The following is a 24,834-nucleotide window of genomic DNA, read 5'->3' as shown; positions in this document are numbered from 1 at the left end:
GGAATGCTTTACTGGTTCACCGGAGTGGATTGACTTGTTCATTGTTCAGCCACTGAAAGCTTTAAAAGATTTTGTGTTTGTTATGTTGAGAAATGCTTCTTGTATTCAAGCTCATATTTTTGCGCCATGATGTTTTTCCAGGTTAATTTTTCCCAATGGGCTTTCAAATGAGTACTCCATTGTTACCATCCTCCGGGTAAGAAGAACTACAAAAAAAGATCGGTGGTATCTATGGCAGATATTTGATCAATTAGGAATAAGTCAGGTATGTATGTTTCAATGTAATATAGCTGCTCTGGTATCTTAAAGTTTGAACAACACATAATGGATATTTTTTTGCCCCTCAGGTGTCTTTGGTTGTTGACGGTGGGAAGAAGGTGGTGGAGTTTTCTTCCCTGGGCCTGCCGAAGAACGTCCTCCGCTACACGTTTAAGAGCCGTGACCTGCATGCCCTGTTTGATCGCCAGTGGCACAAGCTGAGCATTTCTGTTCAGAGCAACATAGTCTCCATTTACATGGACTGTAAGCTAATAGAGAGGAGGCTTACTGACGAGAAGAGCGACGTTGACCTCAGTGGGCGCACTCTCATCACAACTCGGGTGGAGGACGGGCGGCCTGCAGATGTATGTATGCAAGGCTCACATTCTCATTGTTTTTCCTGGACAACACATGGGCCTACAATTGAGTCTGACAGCTAAATCCATACAGTGTCTTTAAGGGATACACCGTTCTCCACTGCTACAGTGATTACTCGCCTCTAGCTCCTATTAATAGATTACTACCTTCCAGAGACAGACATTTTCAAAAAATTACCACTATTGCCCCCAATAGGCATTTTAAACATGCTTCAGAGGCATATTTTCTTAATCTGTATTAATCCGCTGGGTTTGTCGCACGTGTTGCATAAATGCTTAGTGCTAAGAATGTTCTTTGGCCAGCTGTATCATTTGCTTAGACTTGATTTGTAAAACATTCAAAGTCGGTAAATCACGAAAATCAAACTAAAATAGATTTTGCATTGAAGTAGATGCGATAAATGTAGAAAGATCTTTAATCATCATTTTTAGGCAGAGGCTTCATTGTGATTCTGGTACAAGCAGGTGCCAAGATAAGCACAACCTGAAGCTTAAAAGAAATGACAATCGAACCCTGTTAAGCAGTGAAGAGCAGACCATCATGTCAGTTAATAGGCAAGGAAGATGAGATGATAAAACCATTGAGTGAGGTAGTAATGATCCCCTAATGACTGCTCTTTCCCACAGATTGAACTGAAACAATTTCTAATCTACTGTGACCCCTATTTGGCTGAGATGGAAAATTGCTGCGAGCTGCTCGACCCAAAGGTAAAATGTTGTAATGTCTCATTGAATTATTAACAAGCGTTGTTCGTAAAATCATATTCAACCTTATTATATTATAACAGATATGCTTCTTTTTCAATTTTCTCTCAGTTTTGTGGTTTAATGTGTAATATTGTCAAAATCGCAAAATTTGAAGGTTATGCCTGTAGAAATGCATCAGAGATGAAGTCACTGATCACTTTACCATAGAAGATGTATTTCTCCAATGAATCAAAAGATGCAAGGTATTCTAGGTGCTGTGCCCAAATTCTGAAACTTCTCAATGTGGAGTGACAATTCATGTAGGACAACAGCTTAGGTGTAACATGAGTAAATGTCTTGGTGGTGCATTTGCAGCCCTTAATCTATATATCTATATATAATCTATAGTCACACATTGGAGGGCATATGGAGGTTTTTGGCTCATCTGTGGGGATATCAGTTCCTACATGAAAACTTAGTAAGTAACATCCTCCTTCAGCATTTAATCAATAACAGATAGAGTTACGGTGATGCCTAATGACGAGATGACCTTTGACCCCTTACCATCACGACTCCATAAGCATGTTGCTGTGGCAGTGTAGTGTTACCCTGAGCTAATTGTGAGAACCTTTAGCAGGACTGACTGCCTAATTTCTAAGTTTCACTGTGTAATGTTTATCATATTTGTCAGCTGCAGCGTGAATGGAATAGAAACCACCAAAAACCTCCATTTTAACTGCATTGCAGGTGATATTTGGGTTTTTTGATCTATCACAGTCATGACAAAGGGAGGTGTCTAAATGCTTACATTTCTGTATTGATCCAGTGTGAAGCCAAGAAGACATTAAATGGGACTTCCCCTCCCCTGGTTACAGTCCAGCTCCCCCTCATGCTGTCTCTGCCGGCCTTGCAGTCAACTGACAGATGTCCCTGTCCGGCTGAAAAGGTACAATCAATTCTGCTCAACCAGGGCCTCTAATAGAATAAGTGTAATGCATGTTGTTACTGAACCAATGCCAATTCACCCTGCATGTACTCAATCCTGTGTAGGCAACTAAACAGCCAGGTACACGCTGTTTATAGCTAAATAATTTCCCTTGGAAGCCAACAGAAGCCTGCACCACAATATATCAATTGCTAAATACAGGTATACATCTGATATACCAAGTTAATCAGGTAAATCTAAATCCATCAATACAATTATGTTCCGTAAACAAAATAAACTTTGCAAAGCAGTCATTGTTTTGGGTATCCAGGTTACATCTTTGGTTAGTTAGTTAGATGAAACAGATAGAAACTTGTTTATAAACCTCTGCCATCATGCAACTTTAAATGTGTATGGATAGTTATCTATGTTTCCTCGATAATGATAATGATATGTGCTCAGAAACACGGGTTTGTGCCATACATTAACATATTGCAGGAGGAGGATTCTAAAATTAACCTCGCTATAATACCTTTAAATATTAATACAATGCATGTGGAGGATTGTGTGAGTTTCGCAGCAGAAGACCCTAAGTGAAGTCAGGTGTCTGATTTCTAGTGGTGTGTGTTCTCTGTGTCTGTAGAGGCCACAGTGGTGAAACAATAAAACAACCCAGACCACAAAAATGATCGACACAGTATTTCTTGGAGCACCAGGGGTCACAATCATCATAACTGTCCAAGGTGTTGCTATGGATGTTGGTTTCACACTTTATAAAAACTTGTGGTTTGACTGAATGTTTTCGATTCTGTGTACCAAGGGAGATGAAGGACTTCCAGGTGTTATTGGACTGCCAGGCCAAAAAGGGGATCAAGGAGACAAGGTATGGACAATATTGAATTATGTGTAAATATGTGCAGATTCTTTGTGCATTTTTAAATTCGGTTAAGTACTAGGATTTCCTGAATCATTGTAAGGGGCTGCTTTACTCTCAGTCACGTACTTTGCAAAAACTTCAAAACTTGGTTAATAGAAATCTCTAAATGTCATTGTTTTTGTCCCTGGGCCACTATTGCTGATGTTGTGTGTGTGTGTTGTATTTTTGTTCAAAGGTTCAGGTGTAAAGCACACTAATTTGCCTTTTCATTAAAAGTTTTAATTTATTGGCTTTAATTCAATTTGATTTTCTATTTTTTTAATCTATATGCCACAGCTTACTAAAAAAAAATCTAATGACCTTTTCATTCATTCATTTAAGGTTAATTAAGTTAAGCAATGAATTATTAATTAATTATGCCCTTTTTAGCAATTCTCTTGGCTTAAGCGAGGTCTGCTACCAGATGCTTAAACACCATGCATGGCACTACTGGAAATAGACAGATAGAAAGATATGGAGAACAAAGTGGTTTGACTGGACATCACTTCACATGAGGAAAGGTGACACACAGATGGGTTGAGATCATTTCTTTGCGCAACTGAGCTGAGTATGTCTGGGTTTTTCTATAAGTATGATGGCACGTTTGTTGTCTTAACCATTACATGAGGCACATGAGGGACAGAGCAGACTGCAAACTGTCACAATTTGTTGACGCAGCACCTATTTTGGGCATTGTTTTGTAATGAGGACAATGAAGCAGATGGGCTCTCTCTGTTGCTGTCTGAAGGCTTAAATTGCACTCTCTCTCTCTCTCTCTCTCTCTCTCTCTCTCTCTCTCTCTCTCTCTCTCTCTCTCTCTCTCTCTCTCTCTCTCTCTCTCTCTCTCTCTCTCTCTCTCTCTCTCTCTCTCTCTGTCCATTCATTCTCCATCCATTCCTGATTAAACTTTACATGGTTTTGTATGGGGCAGGTTTTTAGGGTTAGATGTTAGAGGATATCCTAGACAAGAGAGCAAGCAGCATATTGATGGAGTATTAAAATTCAATCCTCTGTATCGAGTGATCGTTTTTTATGCTTTGAAACGACTTTGAGCTCTAAGATCTAAGAGAGAGAAGAGGATTAGTTTATACCAAAGAAACAGGAACAAGTCTTTCAGCAAGTGTCCGAGTCTTGTGCTCCCCAGTCAAGGTGTGTGTTACCATATTAGTTCCATACTTAATTTCCCCCAACAATGTGTGATTTGGGTAATAATAAAACATTTGCCTAATTACTAGAAAAATAGCTATGGAGTTCTAAAATAGAAGAATCCTTCATTTAAGATGAATGGGTGAGCAGAAATGTGCGTGGTTTCAAAGCACATAGTGGATGAGTAAATGGAAAACACAAAAACAAAGTGAAGCCAGAGAGAAAAAATATCTTTACCAAGACAAATCGGATTGTGTATAGAGCGTAAAATCCCCTTTAATTTAGGAAAATGTACTCACTCCTAGAAAGCCCAGCAGCTACGTGTCTGAGTGTTAAATTAATGTGCCTTTAGAGCCCGACACTGGCATTTGGAAATGGGCTGTTTTTCAAACTGCCTGCAAAGGAGTTTGTTATTTGTTCCACCACTGCTAGAAAATTAAATTAGTTCTACAAACAACACAAACCAAGTCTAATACACAAGTTTGCATTATTTACTCTGCACATTTTCTATAGTAAGATTAGTGGTGCCTTTTGTGTTTTCCTACATTGCATTTTGCATTTGCATTTTGCATTGTATTCACTAGTTTTAAAATGAAAAATGTTTCTACTGTATGAAATAAGTCCTATAGCTATTCCTAAACAAACATTCCTAAATTATTAAAAAAGAATGGCCAGATTGTGAGTAATGAGCATCTGTTTTTTGTACCTTCTACAATCTACGCGCTCGCTGAAACATGTCCACTGCAATATCACATTTGTAGCTTTATAGCATCTTAGTTGATTATTTGCCATGGTGATCTGGGAAATTCTACACTGTTTAGAACTGTTTATATTTCCTCGGTGTGAAACCAGTTACTTTCATTAAGGGCCTGCAGATTCAGTTCGGAATATCACAAACATTTCGTCGATTCAAAACAAATTCACATTAAAGCTTATTCATGAAGCTTCTCTGAAGTGATAATGCACCGGTGTCACATAACTAACATGTTATAAGGGCATTAGCTGCTGCATATTTAAAGAGGAAAAGGTTTTTTGCTGCGCTTTAAGGGAGGCGGTCTGTATATGTGGGTGTGTGTGAGAACAGAGAGGTTGGCAGATGTGCAGCTTTATGCATGTGAGATGAGATCAAAACTTAACATTGAACATTTGTACATACACTCTACATACACTGACTAATCAACTGAGTGGCCTTAGATATCAGATTCGTTGAACCTTAGTAGATGCGCACCAAATACAGTTTAAATCATCACCCATATTTATTTATTTACCATTTACTGACTGAAACATGTCTAGTGGTAGTAGTAGTAATGTCTCTTCCGAAGTAAATGCAAAGTGTACAGTGTTTCGAAGTGTGCCAGCCTTTATGAATGAGGGACCATGGATGTTTGATGCAATTTTCCCGTAACTGGCATTGTGCCTTATGAATTACCCTCATTGTCTGAAGAACCTTATGTGTACAGCAGCAGATTGCACTAATCAGATTTCCAAAATGTATTATAATTGCACTCTAATGATTCTTAATTGACTCAGCGGGGACCAGCTCTCAAGCTCTTACGAGTTTGATCTATGTGTGTGTGTGCGCGCACTTGTAAATTGTATGACGGTGGTGGTCATTAATTATGTGCTGCTCACCCTTATGACTGAATTCAGAGGGTAAGAATGTGTCAGAAGATGTTACATTTTCCAAAAGGGGATTGTGCAGATTACAGGCACTGTGAATACTCCAGACTGAAACTGAGAGGTCTTTTTACTGTAAAAGTTCATCTTTGAGCAACAAAAGCATGTTCACTATGTATTTAGGAGTGAATAAAGTCTTTGTGCTGTTTATTTGAACATGCACTAGACATATTTTCTGCATCGTTTCTGCAGACTGTGTCTTGCACATTGTGTTGTGTGAGTCACTGGCTCATAGAGTTAACACTGTAATCTAATTTGACGTCTTCCACAAATCAATACTTGGCACCATTTATTTACTTTCTTAACAACAGAATTAATCCAAATAAAACAAATCCTGTTAAAGGCTTGAATACTGAATCAATGAAGTTAAGATCAAATATGACAGGAAGACACATTCAAGACAACCTCACTGCTAAAATAAAGGAAACTAAACCTTTGTTGGCTGTATGACCTTGCTAACGTACCATTTGGTTTTCTGTCTTCACACTAATGTGTTGTGGTCATTCGGTATTAGATGCAGACTGTACCCAGATTCTTGTTTGTCCTGGGATTAAGGCAGAAATGAGAATAGGATACAGAACAGAACAGATAATTTCTGAAGCAAGAAGACAGTTGAGGAAATGCAGCGGTGGCTGACTCTGATTTGATGCTTAAAGAAATCATTTAACAATCCCAAATTCTTGGTCCGAGTATCCACACATAAAAGATGATGTCAATAAAGTTATGGTGACATCATTGGTTGACGTAAAAAAAATAATTGGAAGGTTTAACATGCATGTAAACACACTAGAATTCGCATTAGAATGGCATCATAATTTGAAACATCAAATCATATATGCAAATGTGTTGTTATGAGACTGCAATTCTCCACCTGTCCACCAGCTGTCTCCCCTGAGTTTCTCCCACCCTGCTCAATCACCTGACCTACCTCACCTGTTCGTTGTTTCCCCACATGAGCTTACCAGTATATACAGCATGACAGACAGTTTCTCTCTTGCCAGATTGTCTGTGAAATGCCACTCAAAGTGTTCAAGCCATATCCCAGTTTTAAAGTGTGCCTGTAAATCCTGACCTTGTCCTGTTTTGTTTGTGATGACCTTCATCAACCCTTTTTAAATTTGTTTGCCTGTCCTGCTTGCAGTTTTAGTTCTTCACCATCTTTATTTTGCTTGAACTTCTTGAATATTTTTGCCAAATTAATTTGCTTTTATGTCCACACCCAATTTCTACCGATTTTTCTTTCTTCAGAGAACTTTTGAGGCTAATATCCATATATTTGGTCAAGTTTACAAGTAGCATCACAGCACTAATTGGAGCCAAAATAGAGTGGTCCGGGATTTTGCTTGGGCTATTTGAATTAAACATGAACAGAACATTCTTTTCAGATAGAGAAGCAGTGTATTTCATCCATGATGAAGCATTTTAAACCCTTATATCTTCTACACCACTTCTAGTCTTGAAAGTCACTCCTTTTCATCCCTGTCTTCCTTCTAATCCCATATTTCATTTCATAAAATAAAAACATGAAACAAAAGCAATGTTAGCCACTGGTATGGTAACTGAAAAGTTAAGTTTCAGTATACTGATTCCCTTCCATAGTCGAGAAAAAATGGAGTTCCCTGATGAAATGACCGGGTTATTTGATTAAGCATCGAGGGTAATCAATATGTCTATAAGAACAACGGCTCGAGTGCATGCAGGGTTCTAGGACGTGTTAACTGGCACGTTCTTTCATCACATCCCCTCAGGTCCTTTGAAGTATACTGGGGCATTAATAGACAGACTAATTTACAATTTCATGCTATTGGCAGTACCCACTTTACTTAACCTGCTTGTCTTTGGAGTGTGGGAGGAAATTAGAAAAGCCAGAGAAAACAAGATGTGTAGAGGACATGCAAACTCCACACAATAAACTGGGAATTTGAACCTTGTTAGCTGCTGATCTATAACTACCCAGGGTGAAGCCTGCATTCAATAATAAACTGCCATCGGCCTTTAAATGAAACAGTTTTTCATGGCTTGTGCTGTTTGCAGCTATTCATGTGCAAATCTATAGAAATTACATTGAAAGATGTCGTAGAAAATGATGACATTAAGCCATCTGTGTGGTGTAGTACACGCGCCACACTTTCAGACAATTATGTATAATCTCGTTCTTTGTCGCAAACTCACACTGACCTTGCTGCTAATTGATATGTCTGGTTGGCTATTGGAGCACATTCCTCTAAATGCACTTTATTCATATTGAGCCCTATGTTTAAATAGCAGTTCCAGTGTATACCTAACAGCACAGCACTCCTTTGGATTTACATTACAATACATTAACACAGCCATTGCTATAATTATTAATAATAATAAGGTAAACCCATGAGACTTTGAATTACTAACGTGTGATTCTCTGTGTAAGATTAAGAAAATTGTCAGAGACCAACTCTGAATACGTATTAACAATTTAGCTTGCCTTTGTAGAGATTAATCAAAGGCATCCAGGCAATTTAGAGCTTTTAAAAGAGCCGCAATAAGAACTACAGGCCAATCATCCTGACCTACACAGAAGGCTTCTTTAGAAAGTGTGCACGGATTACTTTGGCTGTGTTACTCCAATACAAACTACCATCCCACATTACAGTGAGAGTTTGATGGAGGATTCTAACACAGTGCAAAGGGATTAAACTGTTATGATTAATCCAGAATCCCTCTGGAAATTAAAGAGATAAGTAGTGGGTTATAAGAATGCAGCTTACTTGAAGGGAAATCCATTTTCTCTGGCCTTGCACATAAACCCTGGTATTAGAAGCTCAACAGCTTCTGCATGTACATGTGTAAGAAACAACACAGAGGCGTGATGTTGAAATTAAAACTTCTTTCCCTTTCACACAAACCTTCATTTGTTTTGCACCATTTACAATTGTTTCCTCCCCTTACGGCTTGTGTTTTCAATTAGTACGTTCTAATTCAATTTACATCCATTGTGCCACCGGAATGAGCAGTTCCAGGAATTTTTGTTAAACTTTTATTGTCAGGGATACAGAATCTTAATTAGCTTGACTGAAAGGGTTTTGTGTGGATGGTTGAATATAAACCTCCATACTGAATCTGCCCTGTCATAGACTTTGTATGGGTTTTTTTTTTCTCTATCATTGACATCACCAGTTGTGAACTTTACAGCATCGTTGTTTTGTACAAATGGAACAATGTGTTGTTATTCAAGGACGCATGTGAGGCAATTACATCTTTGCTCACGCTGATAATTTTGTCTTTTTGGGAGTGACTGTTCACTTCACCAAAGAATGTAGTCTTTATACAGATCAAATGAAAATGTATAAACACAACCTTAGCTTTGACATGTTGTCTATAGGATGATGGGAAGAAATAGTTAACTCTGCAGCGTTCTGCAGCGTATAGTGAGAGGGCATGGTTTGGCCTCTTTGTATTGATTTTCTGAAATGAGGTAGATTAAGTTTTAAACAGGGCTAAAGTGAGAAGGAAGATGGATGTGAGCATGAAAACCATGTTTGATTGGGCATTTAAATTGGAGCAAGTTCTCTATAAGAAGGATTTGTGGAAGAATATTCTACTTATGTCCTCACTTGTCGTCAACAAATGCTTTCCTTTCCTTTCCATTTGTCAGAAGGGTGTCCACAAAAAAGTGGGCTCAACAAGCACGCACGCACGCGCATCACACACACACACACACACACACACACACACACAGAGGCAATCAAATGACAGGTGTGCGGTCAGTAACAGGCAGGCTTTACAAGCAATTCCCAATTGGTGGAAAAGAGGGAAACGGTATCCAGCTCTGCAGCTGCTATGCCACTGCGTCGGGAGGAAGTGAGGAACAGCTGTAGGGGCAATATCTCGGCTGAAAAGACAAGATGTCATAATGTCTTTCACTAATGTGTGAATAAGAAGAAACATTTCTCTAAGTGGTGCGTGTTTTGTTTCATTCACAGGGGGATGCAGGACAGAATGGGCTTCCAGGGACCCCAGGACAAGACGTAAGCACCTTTCACATTTCATACCTAAATATCTTAAACGTTATCAAACTGCCAGATCCAATGATCACCAGGTAAACTTTGTATAGTACATCATGTGTTCTGTGACTGCACATCTCTGAGATGAGACAGTTCAAGGACTGATCCCAGAAGTGAAAAGTCAATTACATTACTGGAAAACTACACAACAACAACATTCTTACCACCAAATTTGGAATCTTGCACTCCCGCCAAATTCTCCAAGTATGAGGGAGGACATGTTTATTTTCCATATACTGTAAAACAATACCGGTATGTGTGTGTTTCTGGGTGCTGGCTGGTGTCTGATGTTTCTGTGCATGTGAATGAATGAATGAATGGATGAATGTAGAACTGGACTAAGAACATGCACTCGATGTGACATGCTCATTCAAGAGATCAATATTAAATTATATTCAGTTTGTATCTCCGCAATAAATATGTTCATTCCTCATGCTGATCCTATATCCACTGGAGATGTTACGCTCGATGTGAGGCGACATATTTGCCCATGAACTGCACAGGATAACAGCAAGAACTTAATGACACATCTACCTCCATACTTTTGCTTTCTGAGATCAAGAGATTCAGGAGCCATCTAAAGCTGTAACGTTACACTGCACATAAAAAAGTCTACCTCAACAGCGGTAGCAGTAGTGCTGAGATTGATGCTAATGTACCATGTCTACTCATCACTGTATTTTACATTTAAGCTCAATACCCTGTCAATAAAGCTTACACTGGCCCAGAAATGCCCCAAGAAACCTGTTTACGGTGCAAACAGAACTATGTGTGCTATACACATGTCTGTGTGCCAGAATTTAGTTAGGATCGTTTTTTCCCCTAGTTTTAAACACGTGTGCAAGGTATTTCTGTCTCCAAAGTGATGCTTCTGGTTAAACGCTAAGTCAAGCTGACATGTTTAATAGTTCATGTGTTTATTTATGATTTGAGCCTGTTAATTTTGCAGGTTCTAATGGTAGCCAACAGTTTTCTGCAGCTGTCAATATCATATGAGTAATGAAATGGTTGCCCTTGGATTAGCTATAGCATGGCAAGTTGCTTGAGCTTTATTGGTCAGCTAAGGTCATGAAACTGTATAGGTTACACTCTAATGGAGCCAGTTAGTTCCAAGATATCTCACACATCTCTGGCAGAGTGAATGGAAAGCAGGAGCTGCGTAGCTTGAGAGGAATCAGTGATCACAAGTTATTTGTGGAAATAATCCTCAAACAGCTTATTTCTTGATCGCACGTAATCTTGTGAATGGTATACATTCTGTTTTAGTTAAACGATGGCGTGGGCAGTAGTGCTGGGACTTGTGTCTGATTCCCAATGGATTTTCTATCAGTATCGCTTTGATACAAGAGTATTGTTTCACCCTAAGCTTAGTGTGTAGGATGTGTGAGTGAGTTTTAGAGGTTGGGATTTACAAGAATGTACTTCAGTGAACCAATGTGGACCAAGTCAAGGACGCCTGGATACAGTTACTTCCTTTAGCACAGTTTCATTTCAACAAATGGATATCTTTAAAAAAGATTCCTTTTTTTTATGTCCTGCCACCACGGTACATTGTATACAGGACACACTGTCATCCTAGTGACATCTGTGTGTGTGTGTGTGTGTGTGTGTGTGTGTGTGTGTGTGTGTGTGTGTGTGTGTGTGTGTGTGTGTTGGTGTACCAAATTTGAATATTGATGTTAACAACTTTTTCATGTTGTTTTAGAATAGAGACACTGGTTCCTTTCCAGAAAATGAGAAAGAGGAACAGCACTGAATTGTTCAGAGTTTTTGTATGAAAAGAGTACAAACTTTTGAAGGATTTGATTTTCTTTGCCTTATAACTTTCAATCCTGTCATTGCAGGGAGAATTTGGATTAGAAGGGCAAAAGGGAATCGATGGGGAGAAGGTAAGTACAACTATCTCCAGCAGACATATATTCCATACGTAGTACATCAGTCTGATCTAGTTTCGTCAGGGAATCAATTCTTATAGGCTTTTAATTTTCTGTGTGATGCCCTCAGGTTAGAGTTTTCTGTCGATGTCATATCTGAAGAGCATCTCTGTGTGCTCTATGCCGCAATGTCCATCTGCAGTGAAATTGGTTCATAGCTTTGACACCATAGCTTGGCATACTGGTTACTGGCTACCACTAATGTTAATACTATAATAATAATAATAATGCTCTAAGTTGCATTCCACATTTCAAGTAAAAGATTGCATGTTTAACAAATTTGCATGCAGTGAGGAAATTAATCATCTTTAGACCGTGAACAACGGTGTTATGATTTAACAAGAAACATCTCTTTTTTTGATTAAATTTAATAATAGAATGATAACATCCTTTCTTGGAGCTTAGTGAACAAAGTATTTTAATTGGTCAATATTAGCTTAGGGTGAGTTTGTTGAGTTAGTTGCAAAGCATTTGTGTGGTCACAATGGTACAATCACAATAGATGATAGCGGAACAGATGGTCATTTTAAATTGGCTTAATAAAGGGACCTTTTTCATTACCATTTATCTGGCAGATAAATCAACCTCCCTGTAGAGGTTATGTACCTGCACTTTGACGATGAACCTGAGAGAAATCAGAACAGTGTTTGCTGAGCTTAACATGTCGGCCAGCGAATGATATCCCCCAATGCTTTATGTGTTTATCTATTCTTAAATGTTATTGGGTAGCCCTCATAGACAATACTATTACCATGGTACAGACTTTGATAGACGGGATCATTAAAAATAATGAGCTGTGTGGGTTGTCCATATAGCAGCCATTGGGAGCAGTTCTGTGGGTGCTTAAGCGTTTTAGCACCCCCAATATTTTCACCCCTCGTCCCTGAAATCTAAATAATAAAAAAGATCAGATGTGTTGATTGCTGAATATACTGTATAGTGATACAAGTCAGTTATAATGAAGTAAACCAATTACACGATGTACAAGTAGTAACTGAGCCTATTTTGAAGCAGCAGACTAAGTGCAGTCGAGGGGATAGTTGTCTCAGAAGTGGGCTGCTTGCGGCAGAAGTAGTAGCAAAATGTGTTTCCCACTCAAGATTTGACAACAAGGCAGCAGTCAAACATAGAAATAAGTTTGACGTTTCAGCGTCATGTGAGATTGACTGATTGACAACACCCTTTGTGCACCCCTAGTAGTAGTAGGGGCAGTGGGACCCTAATGGTTTTAGAAAGGGATTGGTTACAGAAATGTTGCAGGTTCTATCCCACAACTCTACTCGTGGTAGATAGTGAGAGAGCTTTGCCAGGCAAGCTGAAGTCCAGCAGTAGTGAGATAATCAACATGTTAGTGGCTGTATTATGGGAGTATGAGGTTGCAGTAGTAGGAGAAGCAAGTAGTTGTAGTTACCAATAGTATGACAGCAATGGGAATATAATCTGTTGTGCTGGGCTAATAGAGAATTGAGCCAGTGATCATCTGATCTGTTTTTATTTAACCATCTTGTTTGCTACCAAGCGATCCACTACATGCGTGGTTTCTGCTGATTGTAGAGTTACAACCCAGAAACCTAAGACTTTAGAGAGGCTGTGTGCTGATACTGCATCCGGTCACTACAACAGGCAGGTCAATAAAACACTGCATTCCCTTTTTTAGTCATTGTCATTTGTCATCACGTTAAAGCATGTGTTGGCATTTTGTTGCTCTGGTTTTTGGTACAAGTATGCTGAACAAAGACATGGATAAACACAGATTAAAGAGAATCTGCACAGTTTAGTACTTAGATTTTTATCCCATCTTAAGTCTTATTCACAGTTCTCTTTATCTTGTAAGGTCAAGGATGGGATGTTCCTAATCAGTGCTTGAGAAGCTACAGTACAGTGCCCCATGTGTTATCAGTCACTGTGAGGAATACAGGGTTAATAATTAAAAGCTGTGTCCCCAGTGTCTCCAGAGGTGCCTGAATCAAGTTAATTCGCATTGATTTGATTCAACTGCAGTAAGGTGGCCTTTTGTTCCACCAGTCAATTAAGTAATCATGCTCAGACCCAACAGTCTCAGACCCATTATCTTCAGGACCTAGGATGCAAGTGTTCCAGATCTATACTGTAGTTATTACACACATGTTAAGCTATTGATAATTGATTCTGCTTGGCCTGTAATGGTAGAAGAGCATTAGGAGGGGGACAAAGGATCATACGATAATGTGTTATTATGTTTTACTTGTGATCACCCGGCTGTAGAATTGGATTTGTCATCTGGCGTTTGACATCTGTTAACTCAGTTTTATTATTAAGCATTTATTTATTATTATCCGTTATACCTCAGCCAATAAACAAGTATACTGTAATACACCATTCAAAATATATTCTTCTTTCTAAATATAACTGCTTATATTTATTCAGAGGTTTAAAAGAGAGCACCCAAAGGACCTGCATGGTTAAAGTGGAACACTATTAAGATCTTTTGGTAGTAAACAAAGTGATCGTTATGTTGTGAAAATATTTGCATGCTGATTTTGCTCGGCCTATTTAATGCGACTACGAGACATTATTACCCCCGTCCCGTCTTACTGGAATTAGCTCATCTTCCATTTTTAAAGTGAGTACGTTATTTAAGGCTCAAGTAGACATCTGAGAAGACAGAATTCTACGTATGAGCATGTGAGCCGGTATCGTTTTGCAGATACAAGTCCTCTGGGACAGTAGGAGTGTACACCATGTTATCTTGTGGGTAATTCAAGTTACATATGTGCATACGTGATGTTTAAGTGAAGAGTAAAGTAACACAGAAAAGGGAGACAGAAGAACATGATATTAGTCTGTGTTAGAGTATCACTGATAGTGTTTGCTGATATCAAAACACAGTGGCCCTTTGTTAAGATTTACAAATGATATATTTCATACAGAGATATAAAAATTCATATACCATATTTTCCAACTCTCTGTCACTGTTATTAGTCTTATCACACACAGTCTGTGGTGGTGTGTTGCTGAGCAAATGGAAAGTCACAAAAGGCATTTCCTGCTGTAACCTCCCTGGCATTTGTAGGCCGGCACTCAAAATATCTATGTTACTTGGAGATCCTGTTCCATAGAGCTTGAAAGGCTTGTTGTTCAGTATAACAGCGATTTCCCCTCTAAAATGTTCAGAGTAGTTAATGCACCTTTGCATTTTAATTCTGCCTCCCCCCTATAGACAAAACCCAGTTTGTGGTGATTAAACTGTGTACTGTTGCTGAAACATCCTCCTTACATTCATTCTACCTTGTCAGATGGGGGTACTGACCTGCAGCTGCTCTAGTTAGTAAAAGGAATAAGTAAACATAATTAGAGTGCATTTGTATATTCCTGCATCTGTGGATGTGTTTATTTGCGTGCTTTAGTTGTCTTGTGCTGGGGAGTTGCCAGATTGTCTTGTGGCCCCACTGCTATAGAACTGAGGAGACACAGCGGTGTATGTAATTAGTAGGCAAGTGTACACAGCTCCCCACAGTGTTCTGACCCCGTGCTGCACCAACGACAGTCACACAGCCAGCAACCGCTTATTCACAGTCCTTTCTGTCTCCTTTATCTCAACGTAAAACTGCAGCAAAGCCCACAGCTCACAACAAAAGCTAACAGTATTTCCAGCCCCGCCAGTCTGCATCTCCCTCCACGTCGCTGTGCAATGAATTGGGCCGATGTCCATCAGACAGAGGCGCCGCATCTTAACTAGGCTATGCTGTGGAAGGTAGGAAGATAAAAAAAAGAAGAAATCCACCTTCTCCCTAAAGGCTTCATTAGATGTTTCCAGGTGGTGCCTCCTTGAAAATCACCGTCATTATCTGGATGGAAGTTAGCGTGGTTCCACTGAAAGCAGAATGCATTTTTCATGGGTTATACCCAAACCTGAGAGTGTCACAGATTAAAATGTATACCGAAAGTCTAATAAATACTAGTTTGCCATTTCACCGCCTTACACAAGTTTATTCCAGTTCCATGATTCATTTTGCATTGTAGCAGCTCCCTGTCAGCTTTTCTGTGTGCAGGTGGTGAGTTCAGGAAAAGGAGACGTTATTGCAGCACCGATGCACACAAACTTTTGTTACAACTACTGATTAAGCAGTTTTGTAACATGACATGATCCTATATTGTACATGTTTGAACTACAGGGGGCATGCAGATGCTGTTTACAAATTAAGCTTCAGGGCTTTATTTAAAAGGGACATCTACTGATCTTTCCCTTCATTTCTATAATATAGTAAGGAGTTTGTGTTGGACACAGTTGCAAAACACGAGGCTGACAATTATAGAAATGTATCCTGTAAGACAAACTGTTCTTGATAGTATTATCTAGGTCAGTCCTTTATTTCTGCCACACGTTTACATCACTATCAAACATTTAATTTACTTGCCCAGGCGTTAGACAAAGCCACGATGTAAGAGGCTAATCAGCTAATATTTGGCCAGCATCCATGTTTTGATGCAGCAGGCCAATCAGAAGCGGTCCTTAAAGAGAGAGAGCACCTTTCGCAGACAAAAGCCACAAGGTGCTTTATACAGTCAAATAAATAACAACGGACAATAGAACATATTAAACAAATACAGCCCAGAGAAACCAAAGGGCATAAAACATAATTAAGCACCTACAATTCTGACAACCTAACCCAATGCCTGTCTGAACAGATGCGTTTTTAGCTCCTTTCTAAAGGTTCCACAGAGTTTCATATGCAGCGCTAATTGGAAACTATTCCACAATTTAGGTGCAACAGTCTGAAAAGCAGAATCACTGCGTGTCTTCAGACGACTGCGTGCGTGGGACAAATAGAAGACCCTGATTGAACAGTTTTTTTTCCCTCGGTGTGCAAAGCGATCCTGCAGCAAGGGAGAGTAGAAGTCAGTCAATGTGCCCGACTAATGCAATGGTTTTAAAAGCGAAAATCAAGGGTCTGGAAATCTGTATATTACTATTTTAAGCATTTTCAAGAATGATGTAACATTGAAGCATTTATTCAATGTATTTCACATGTTTCCGTTTCATATTTTGCAGACCATTTGTCTTTGAAAACATTCAAATCATCACCTCTCCAATTTGTATAGTCAGGCTCTCCCGCCAAATTACAGACATATGTGATTGTTTTTAATTAACACATATACAATAAACATTAAGTTAAGAAATGTTTTAGTTTAGTTTAACTTAATTGTGGTCACTGACACAACAAATACTCTAAAACGTTAAGCTTTCTCAATAAACATGAAGATAATAATAACAGATAGTAGAAAAACCATTTATGAATGTGCATCACTCCATCATGTTGCAGGTTTGTGACATCATATCAAGGATTAAATCATTTTTTACACGACAGATATCCTATAAAGAGAGACTCGAGCATTGCGAGGAAGATTTGGTTCCAGGCCGATGGGACAAAGTGGTTTTGTGAGCAACACTACAGATGCCTTCTAAAAATGTTATGTCTCTGTGCCATGCAAACCACAGCTCTTACAGACCCGATCAACACTTCAAAGGGGATATTCATACTCTTAGGTCCTCTCTAAGGCCTTTCTAATGCAAATTTCATGCTATTCCAGACATAGAAAATCCTAGATTTATGTGAACAGACTGATATTTCACACTTTCACAGCTTTTTTTTATCACTTTCAGTTGGACATTTTGGAACAAATGCAGAGTTACAGCATAAATAAGTGGACATATGTCCCTTAGCTGTTGTTAAAACCAGTGTGACATTGCTGAAACTGTGGACAATATGCATATTGAGCTGGGACATGGTATTAGAAACTTATTTAAATTTTAAACTTTCTGTTACCTCACAGATTTGAACCAACATAAGCAGCTCTCAGCTTTCAGCCTTTGTCAGAAATAACAAGACAACAACATAATGAGTGGAAAGGGTCACAACAGTAACAATCCATACAAGATTCTTTTGCCAAAATAATGAGCCAAATTCTCATTATTACAAAAATCCTGGATTTTGTTTCTTATGACGAATGCAATATGGGATAGTCAGACGCTGGTCTTGTTTAACTTCTTGTTATCAGAAGAGGCTTCTAGTTCTCCTTTATTTCTGGCACTGCTCTGACAATAACACACAAGGAAATGTGTTTCTCTTGTATCAGGTTGAGTGGTAAGACTGTTTATTTAAATAAAGAATTAGGCTCTCATGTGCTGATATGTCAGCTGCCCTATTATTGACTCTGTAAGGGGGCTTAAGGTCCAGACAAAATTATAAAGTTTGATTAAATTATGTCACATGGAGTAGAGCAGCTTAAAGGGAAGCTAAATTATCTGGCATTACTATAGAGACGTGATTACCAGCATTGTCATGGCTGCTGTGTTTTCTGAATGGTGGTGTTAAAGATGAGACTTGCAGAGAATAGGCAATGAAATAGTGACATGTCTGGTGGAGCCAGACTTAATGTGATAAGGGAAGGTAATCATCTTCTGCAGATATAATTCACTATTAATAACCTTTCTAACTCTAAATTTAACCATGACAAATGATTTCATTTCTGAGTCATTTTACAAACCGTCCATGCTCCCCATCATCCTCCTAACATATTTCAAAGAGTGGTTTCTGCTGCCCCAAATGTGTCATACCTAACAAGGCTTGCTGCAAATTTAGCCTGTCAATATGTGTCAAGCTTCATTCATCAGCTATCAGTCTTTATCTCAGCTGGCCCTCTTCTTTCACCAATTAGGGGTATGACTTTGACCCAAACTTGCAAAGTTTAGTCCCACCCCGAAATACTTTGCTTCAAGTTATAATTGGAATGAAAATCTGAATCCTTACAACATCTGTGTGATTGGGGGAACACAGAAGAAGGCACTACGACAAATCATTACGCAATCAGCTGATTTTAAATGTCATATCAAAACATTCAGACATTATTTATAATGTGTAGCGCCTGACGCTTTGGGCTTAACGTAATGGTCGCCAGTGCAAGCAGCACAACAACTTAATGTTGTTTACATGACCTTGAAATGCCCTTCACTATTGTTTTCATGTATGCATGGTGCACAGGAGGAACAAATAATGATAATCCATTTTAGATTTAAGCAGTGTGAGGCAAGTTGATGGTATGTGGGTGAAAGCTGGGCCTTTGATGATGCATTCACAGACTTCTCAGGGTGGCCTGTGTTTCCAGCCCGTCAGTCATCTGGTAATTTGGAGATTTCAACAGAATACATGGCAGGGGTGTCGGCAATTTCCGAATAATGCAGGAGAAAGCTTTTAATTAAAGACGCTCTCCAAGCAGTGGGCACATTTAGATTGGCATTAAAAATACAAGGTTAATGCAATTATAGCAAGGATGTCAGTAAAACAGTCTGAGCAAAAGATTAATGGAATATTCTTACATTAACTGTCTTCCAAAGCATTAAATTGTATGAAAGCCGTCCTCTTCCTCTCCAGCTGAAATACACCCCTGCTTACATCTGTCCTTTTATTTGAAAAGTTCTGTGCCGACTCCAGTATGGCGCAGTGTGAAAAATATGAAGCCAATTAAAAGTTAATTCTGGTTTCATTGTTCTCCCCAACTATCTTATCTCTTTCAACTTTTAGGAATAGAAATTCACAACTCAATCTTAACAGTCATGGAACTGGATTATTGTTATGGAGAATTCAGAATTGATGCGATCAAATAAACAGCTTAATAAACAACTATTGCAACACTCAAAGTTACCCCATGTATCATCATAATCAAATTAGCTCACAAGTCACCTGATTAAAGCCAATATTCCCCTTTTGTTGTCTATGTTTTATTATAATCTGCACCTAAAAGTTGTGGATCTTAACATAAAAGTATTTCACATTACTGATGCGGAACATGACCAGACAGATATTCTGTATCTCCACTTAACGAAAAAAGTTGCAAAAGTGTTCTGCTGCTTTCTGCACCACACAAACAAACACATTATTTTCATTATTTTCATGGGGAAGAGTGTTTGCTGCGTGCTGTGTTGGCACAGCTGCATAAATGTGTTGAGACAACTTTTATGCCTGGATGAGAGGATAATGACAAATCTCTACACCCCTGCCATTTATTTTCCCTTTCACCAAGCCCTTTTACCCAAATAACTGGTGAATTTGTATACACTCCTGCTGACCAAAGTGCTGTGCTGTTGTACATGAGACGCAGCACTTTGCAGTGGTTGTTGCAGTCGTGCCGTTCACAGAACAAGAGCCTTTTGACTGATATTGACAGGCATGATAATCTGACACCTGCATGAGATAACATTCATGCTGGTGTGTGAGCTTCTGTCTAGAAACCACTTACTCCTTATTTCTATTAACAATTACATTCAACAACTACATTTTCTTTATTTGGCTGGTGGTAAACTGCCCATTTTGTGTTCTTAGGGTCTAAAAGGTGACCCAGGACCTGTTGGTCCCATTGGCTCCAAAGGGGACAAAGTGAGTGAGTCTGCCTACTGGGATGGACAAAATGATACACATTAGTTAATTTGTGTGCATCTGTGTGTATGTGTGTGCGTTTGTAGAAAAACAACGCACTTCAGGCAATCTGCTTGACTTTCATGAGCTGTAATCTAAGTAAGGAGTTTGCCCATCTGTCTGAAGTGCTGCTCTGATTACTCTTCCAGACATGGACAGCTAAAGAACTCTATCATACGCTTAAAGAAAACATCTCTGATCATCATATTTTCCATCATCGCTGAGAGTAAATTGTTCATTCTCTATTAGTCTTGGTATTTTCATTGGAGTAGATGTTTGTCATGGATTCACTGAACAATCCTGTTACCTTGTTTTGCACCCCAAATAGAACTGTGTAGCTTTGAAGGCTTCAACATGTTTACCCTTGCATACTGTCGCAATCTGCAACAGCAGATGGAGAGATTTGAAATACAATATTTGACATTGTTCTCATAAAGATGCTGGAAGTGTGTCATGAGTTTGATGAATACCTTGTTCATAAAACCCCTTTATAGTCTGTTCACTGCTATCTCTGACATGCATTTGATTAACTGTTGCATTGCAGAAAATATTGGTGTTTTTTTTAACCATTTTTGTTTTAATCCGACAGAGAGGTTATTTTCCATGAATGAGATGAAATGTTTTTTCCTGTAATTAGTTACTGTATCTCCTGCTCCTTTATATATTTCCTCTGTTATTGCAGGGTTTTTTTTGTTGTCTTTTTGGTAGAACTCACCGCATAATTGTAGGTGCAATACACCGTCAGCCAGCCTTGAAGTTATAATGAGGTCTGTGTGTTTCTGTGAAGACAACAGAGCATCACAGTGTATTTCATCCTATTTTCCAGATTGGGAGGTGGGGGAGCATAGGAACGTTTGCTTGTATTGAAACTGACAGAGGTAGACAGTCTTGGAAGCGTAAAGTAATGAGTCCCCGAATATCCCATAGCATGCATATTTTAGCTGTCATTTAGACAAAAAAATGGGATACGAACTTCAAGCATCTTGCTTTTTCTTTCATCTACGTTTGATAACAAGGTATTGCCAGTTATAAAGTTCACTGATTCTCAATTCGCTCTGTGCTTTAGAATTCCCGGTAGAAATGCAGTGTGATAGAAGAGAGAGCTCCAAAACAATAGGTAGTGCATGACTTATCACACAAGACAAATGCAATAAGGCAATAAAATGCATGTGGAGGCATTGCTTACATTCAGTAATGCTTCTTTCAAAAGACATCTACTTCTTTCCGTACATGATTTTTCAGGGCTGCCTGCTCTATCAGAGTCACTAGCTGATGTTATCCTCCCTGTCCTACCGCTGGCTTTTCATGCTATTGTATGGCGGTGCTATTTTAAGACCTGTAATATTTAAAAGCACTGGCCCACCTGCTTGTTATCTGACATGGTCAAAATCAATCAAACAGGCTTCATTTCCTGAAATCACTATCAGTTGGGCAACTATGGTGTGTATGTTGCATACATACAGTATGTGTGTGTATATACAGTATGTGATGCATTTCGAAGTGAACCTTATTTTTGTCTGACTTTCTTGTGTTCTTTTTATGAACTAAATTGCCTTTGTATGTCGTCTGACATATTTTTATACTGCAGCTACCACGTTCAATGTGTTTAAGATGTTATTCAGAAAGTTTTAGTTTTAGAGTTTTTACCTATTAATAACTTATTCCTTCACAGGGTGAAGATGGTCTGCCTGGTTCTCCCGGGCTGCCTGTAAGTAAGCCGAGTTCACTGATATCGCTATATCAGGCAACAGCTCTCGAGTGGCAAAAAAAATTGATCGCTATGGAATTACTCTTGGTTTTTGCATAAAGTATGAACTTAAATGCAGTTCGATCTTTAACAGAATCACATTTATTACAATAATCTTGAAGTAATCCTCGGAAATAGTAGCTTGTTCTTTAACACTGATAAGAACAATGGAACATTCATAGTCTGGATTTTAAAAGTGAAACTCTGAGCACCTTCTGAGAAATCCAAGGGACTCTAAAAGGAACTTCAACTGTATGTCACCCAAAAGAAGCAGTAGGAATGTGGACATCCAGTATGCTCAGGTGGATTTGATCTGAACCGGGTTGGACTGGAGTGTTGTCAAATCCGACTTTTGGCCGTGCAGGGGCTACACACTGTGTTAAAGCGTGGAGAGCAGGGCACTCAGGTGAGCAGTCTTTGTGACATATTGCCATCGCCTGGGAGCAGGTCACACAAGGAGCAGATAGACAGGGCTCAGTGGGCAGCCCCTCTCGGCCCGAAAAGGATAGGGATGAGCAGTCGGGCAGAAAGGAATGGATCTCCGTGCCCAGTGGTGAGGTTGACAGGTTGTAGTGGAGTGCGCCCTACATGGGTGACATATAATGATTTGGTTGGTGGCTTGGTCCCTTCAGCTTTCGTGCCTTTACCAAAACCCTGGAACAGCTACGACGTGGCTGTTTGTGCTGAGAATTGGACTGGTTGCACTGGTTGGTTTTTGCTGCGGTCCTGGGAACATAAATCTGTGGGATAGAATTCATTAACCGAGAAATAAACTCCAATTCCATTCCAATGCACACTCACAAACTGAAGGTGTACCAGAAGACTGCACACACATGTTGTAACTGTTTTTATACTCACGCTTCAAAACAAACTGCTCTAATAGTGAGCGTGCATACACACACACACACACACACACACACACACACACACACACACACACACACACACACACACACACACACACACACACACACACACTGCGTTGTATCAGGGGAGCTGATGGCTACAGATGATTAAAGGTATGGTGTGGGTGGCTAGCTAATTACCAACACATCATTAGGGGATCAGCCTACCAGATTTCATCAGCTCTAGTCATAAAAAGTCTGTGTGCTTACAGCTGCTGCCATCTATTCACTCATCCTTATTTTACATTCATAAGCAGAATACCAGACACCTATCTCCAATTTGAGCTTTAGCGAGCGTTCTCTTATAAAGCCAGGGAATAAAATGTGAGAAAGCAGATAAGGAAGTGTTGAATTGCAATGTGGTGTCTGTCACGCAAGGTCAAAACTCTGAGCTCACAAGTCAAAGGTTTGCTAACTTAGCACAAGGCATCTGTCTTTAGGTTTGGAACATCCATTGCAGCTGTTCCGACAAAGTAAACTACATTTGACTTTTGGTTGCCAATTGGAAATGGGAAACCAATTATGTGGCTTGTATGTGAATGCGGAGACGTTGAATGTGGCCTTTTGTCAACTCTGTGGCCTCGAGGATAGGCAACTTTGTCTGCCCTTTGCTGACACTAGCCAGCAGGGCGTCTGGGAAGCTGTAAAAGGTTTGCTCTAACTTCTCACTGGGGCATCAGGGTCAAGGATAATTACATCATGACCTAACATCCTGCCCTATTTATAACTAGATTGCATTTTATATATGACTTTATGTTTGTGTTCTCATACAAATGTTTTCTTTTCCCTTAGGCCGAGAAGGAATGTCTCAAAGGAGATCAGGTACTTTAATTACCATTAAATGCTCTTTTAACTAAAGCTATGACACGGTATTGTAGAGTTTGTGCTTTTGATTTATAAGTATTCACTCTTTTGATTTGCTACGTTTAGGGTCCACGTGGTGACAAAGGAGACAAGGTATGTAATTAAACAGCGCATTAAACTACATTAGATCATTTTTATTTGTTTTTCATGTGTGGCAAAGTGCACATAATGTGTTTTTCAAGCACTAAAGCACAACTATTAAGGTAAACAAGACCTTATTGAAGTGCCATAGACATCTATTTGCACAAGAACCTTATATTCAAATCATAGTACACCTTGATGAACTTGCTAATAGTCTCTTACTGCATAGATAATGTAATCAAACGCTGTTCAACTAACGCTCTTAATCGCCTATTAAGAAAATGCAGCGACGGAGTGAAGAGGTCACCAAAAATATGGCAGCACAGATTGCGTTCTGTCTATCTATTTAAGCAAATTTCACTCAGTTGGTGATTTGTTTCACATTTTTCCAAATAAGCCCACTAGTTATCCACTGGTCCGTGGACAACATGTGGGAGAAACATCTGGGTGGATCAGTTTTCCTTAAAGCAAGCTGTAAACTCTTTCTGCATTGCCAAATGCCGATGAATCTATGGCCACGTTCACAGTTATGTTGTGTCCTTTCCTTAGGGACTAGCTGGGATGCCAGGTCAGCCAGGGGAACCAGGCAAAGAGGGCAAAAGGGTGAGTAAACAGAAACAGTGCACCAGTTGTGTGGCCTGACTGAGGCTTGTGCGGCTTGTAACAACTGAGAGGAGCAGGCCTGTGGAGAAGCCAAACAGCAGCTGAGTTGGTGTCATTGTTGGGGGGGGGGGGGGGGGGGCGTGGATGATCTTTGGCCAACAGACTGCTATGGGTTTGCACAAATGGGGGCCGCGGGAGGGTTTTATGACAATTAATGAATG

At 39.4% G+C, this 24,834-nt stretch overlaps 1 protein-coding gene across 1 annotated transcript in view; it reads left to right on the top strand.

Annotated features, from left to right (window-relative positions):
- The window catches only part of LOC143012686 (uncharacterized), an 85,742-nt gene that overhangs the window by 5,636 nt on the left and 55,272 nt on the right, over positions 1–24,834 (top strand). Inside the window, exons 4-15 of the mRNA XM_076165956.1 lie at positions 142–265; positions 348–623; positions 1,263–1,343; positions 2,149–2,268; positions 3,068–3,130; positions 9,946–9,990; positions 11,871–11,915; positions 20,321–20,374; positions 22,086–22,121; positions 23,858–23,887; positions 23,996–24,022; positions 24,560–24,613. Of these exons, the coding sequence (XP_076022071.1) occupies positions 142–265; positions 348–623; positions 1,263–1,343; positions 2,149–2,268; positions 3,068–3,130; positions 9,946–9,990; positions 11,871–11,915; positions 20,321–20,374; positions 22,086–22,121; positions 23,858–23,887; positions 23,996–24,022; positions 24,560–24,613 (955 nt within the window). The remainder of the gene's footprint in view (positions 1–141; positions 266–347; positions 624–1,262; positions 1,344–2,148; positions 2,269–3,067; positions 3,131–9,945; positions 9,991–11,870; positions 11,916–20,320; positions 20,375–22,085; positions 22,122–23,857; positions 23,888–23,995; positions 24,023–24,559; positions 24,614–24,834) is intronic.

Source organism: Genypterus blacodes, unplaced genomic scaffold (genome assembly GCF_046128005.1).
Source record: "Genypterus blacodes isolate CSIRO-AG114 ecotype Tasmania unplaced genomic scaffold, CSIRO-AGI_Gbla_v1 ptg000012l_1, whole genome shotgun sequence".
NCBI classification, from domain to species: domain Eukaryota; kingdom Metazoa; phylum Chordata; class Actinopteri; order Ophidiiformes; family Ophidiidae; genus Genypterus; species Genypterus blacodes.
Note: the sequence above shows the minus strand (reverse complement) of the source record. Positions and strands in the feature narration are given on the sequence as shown.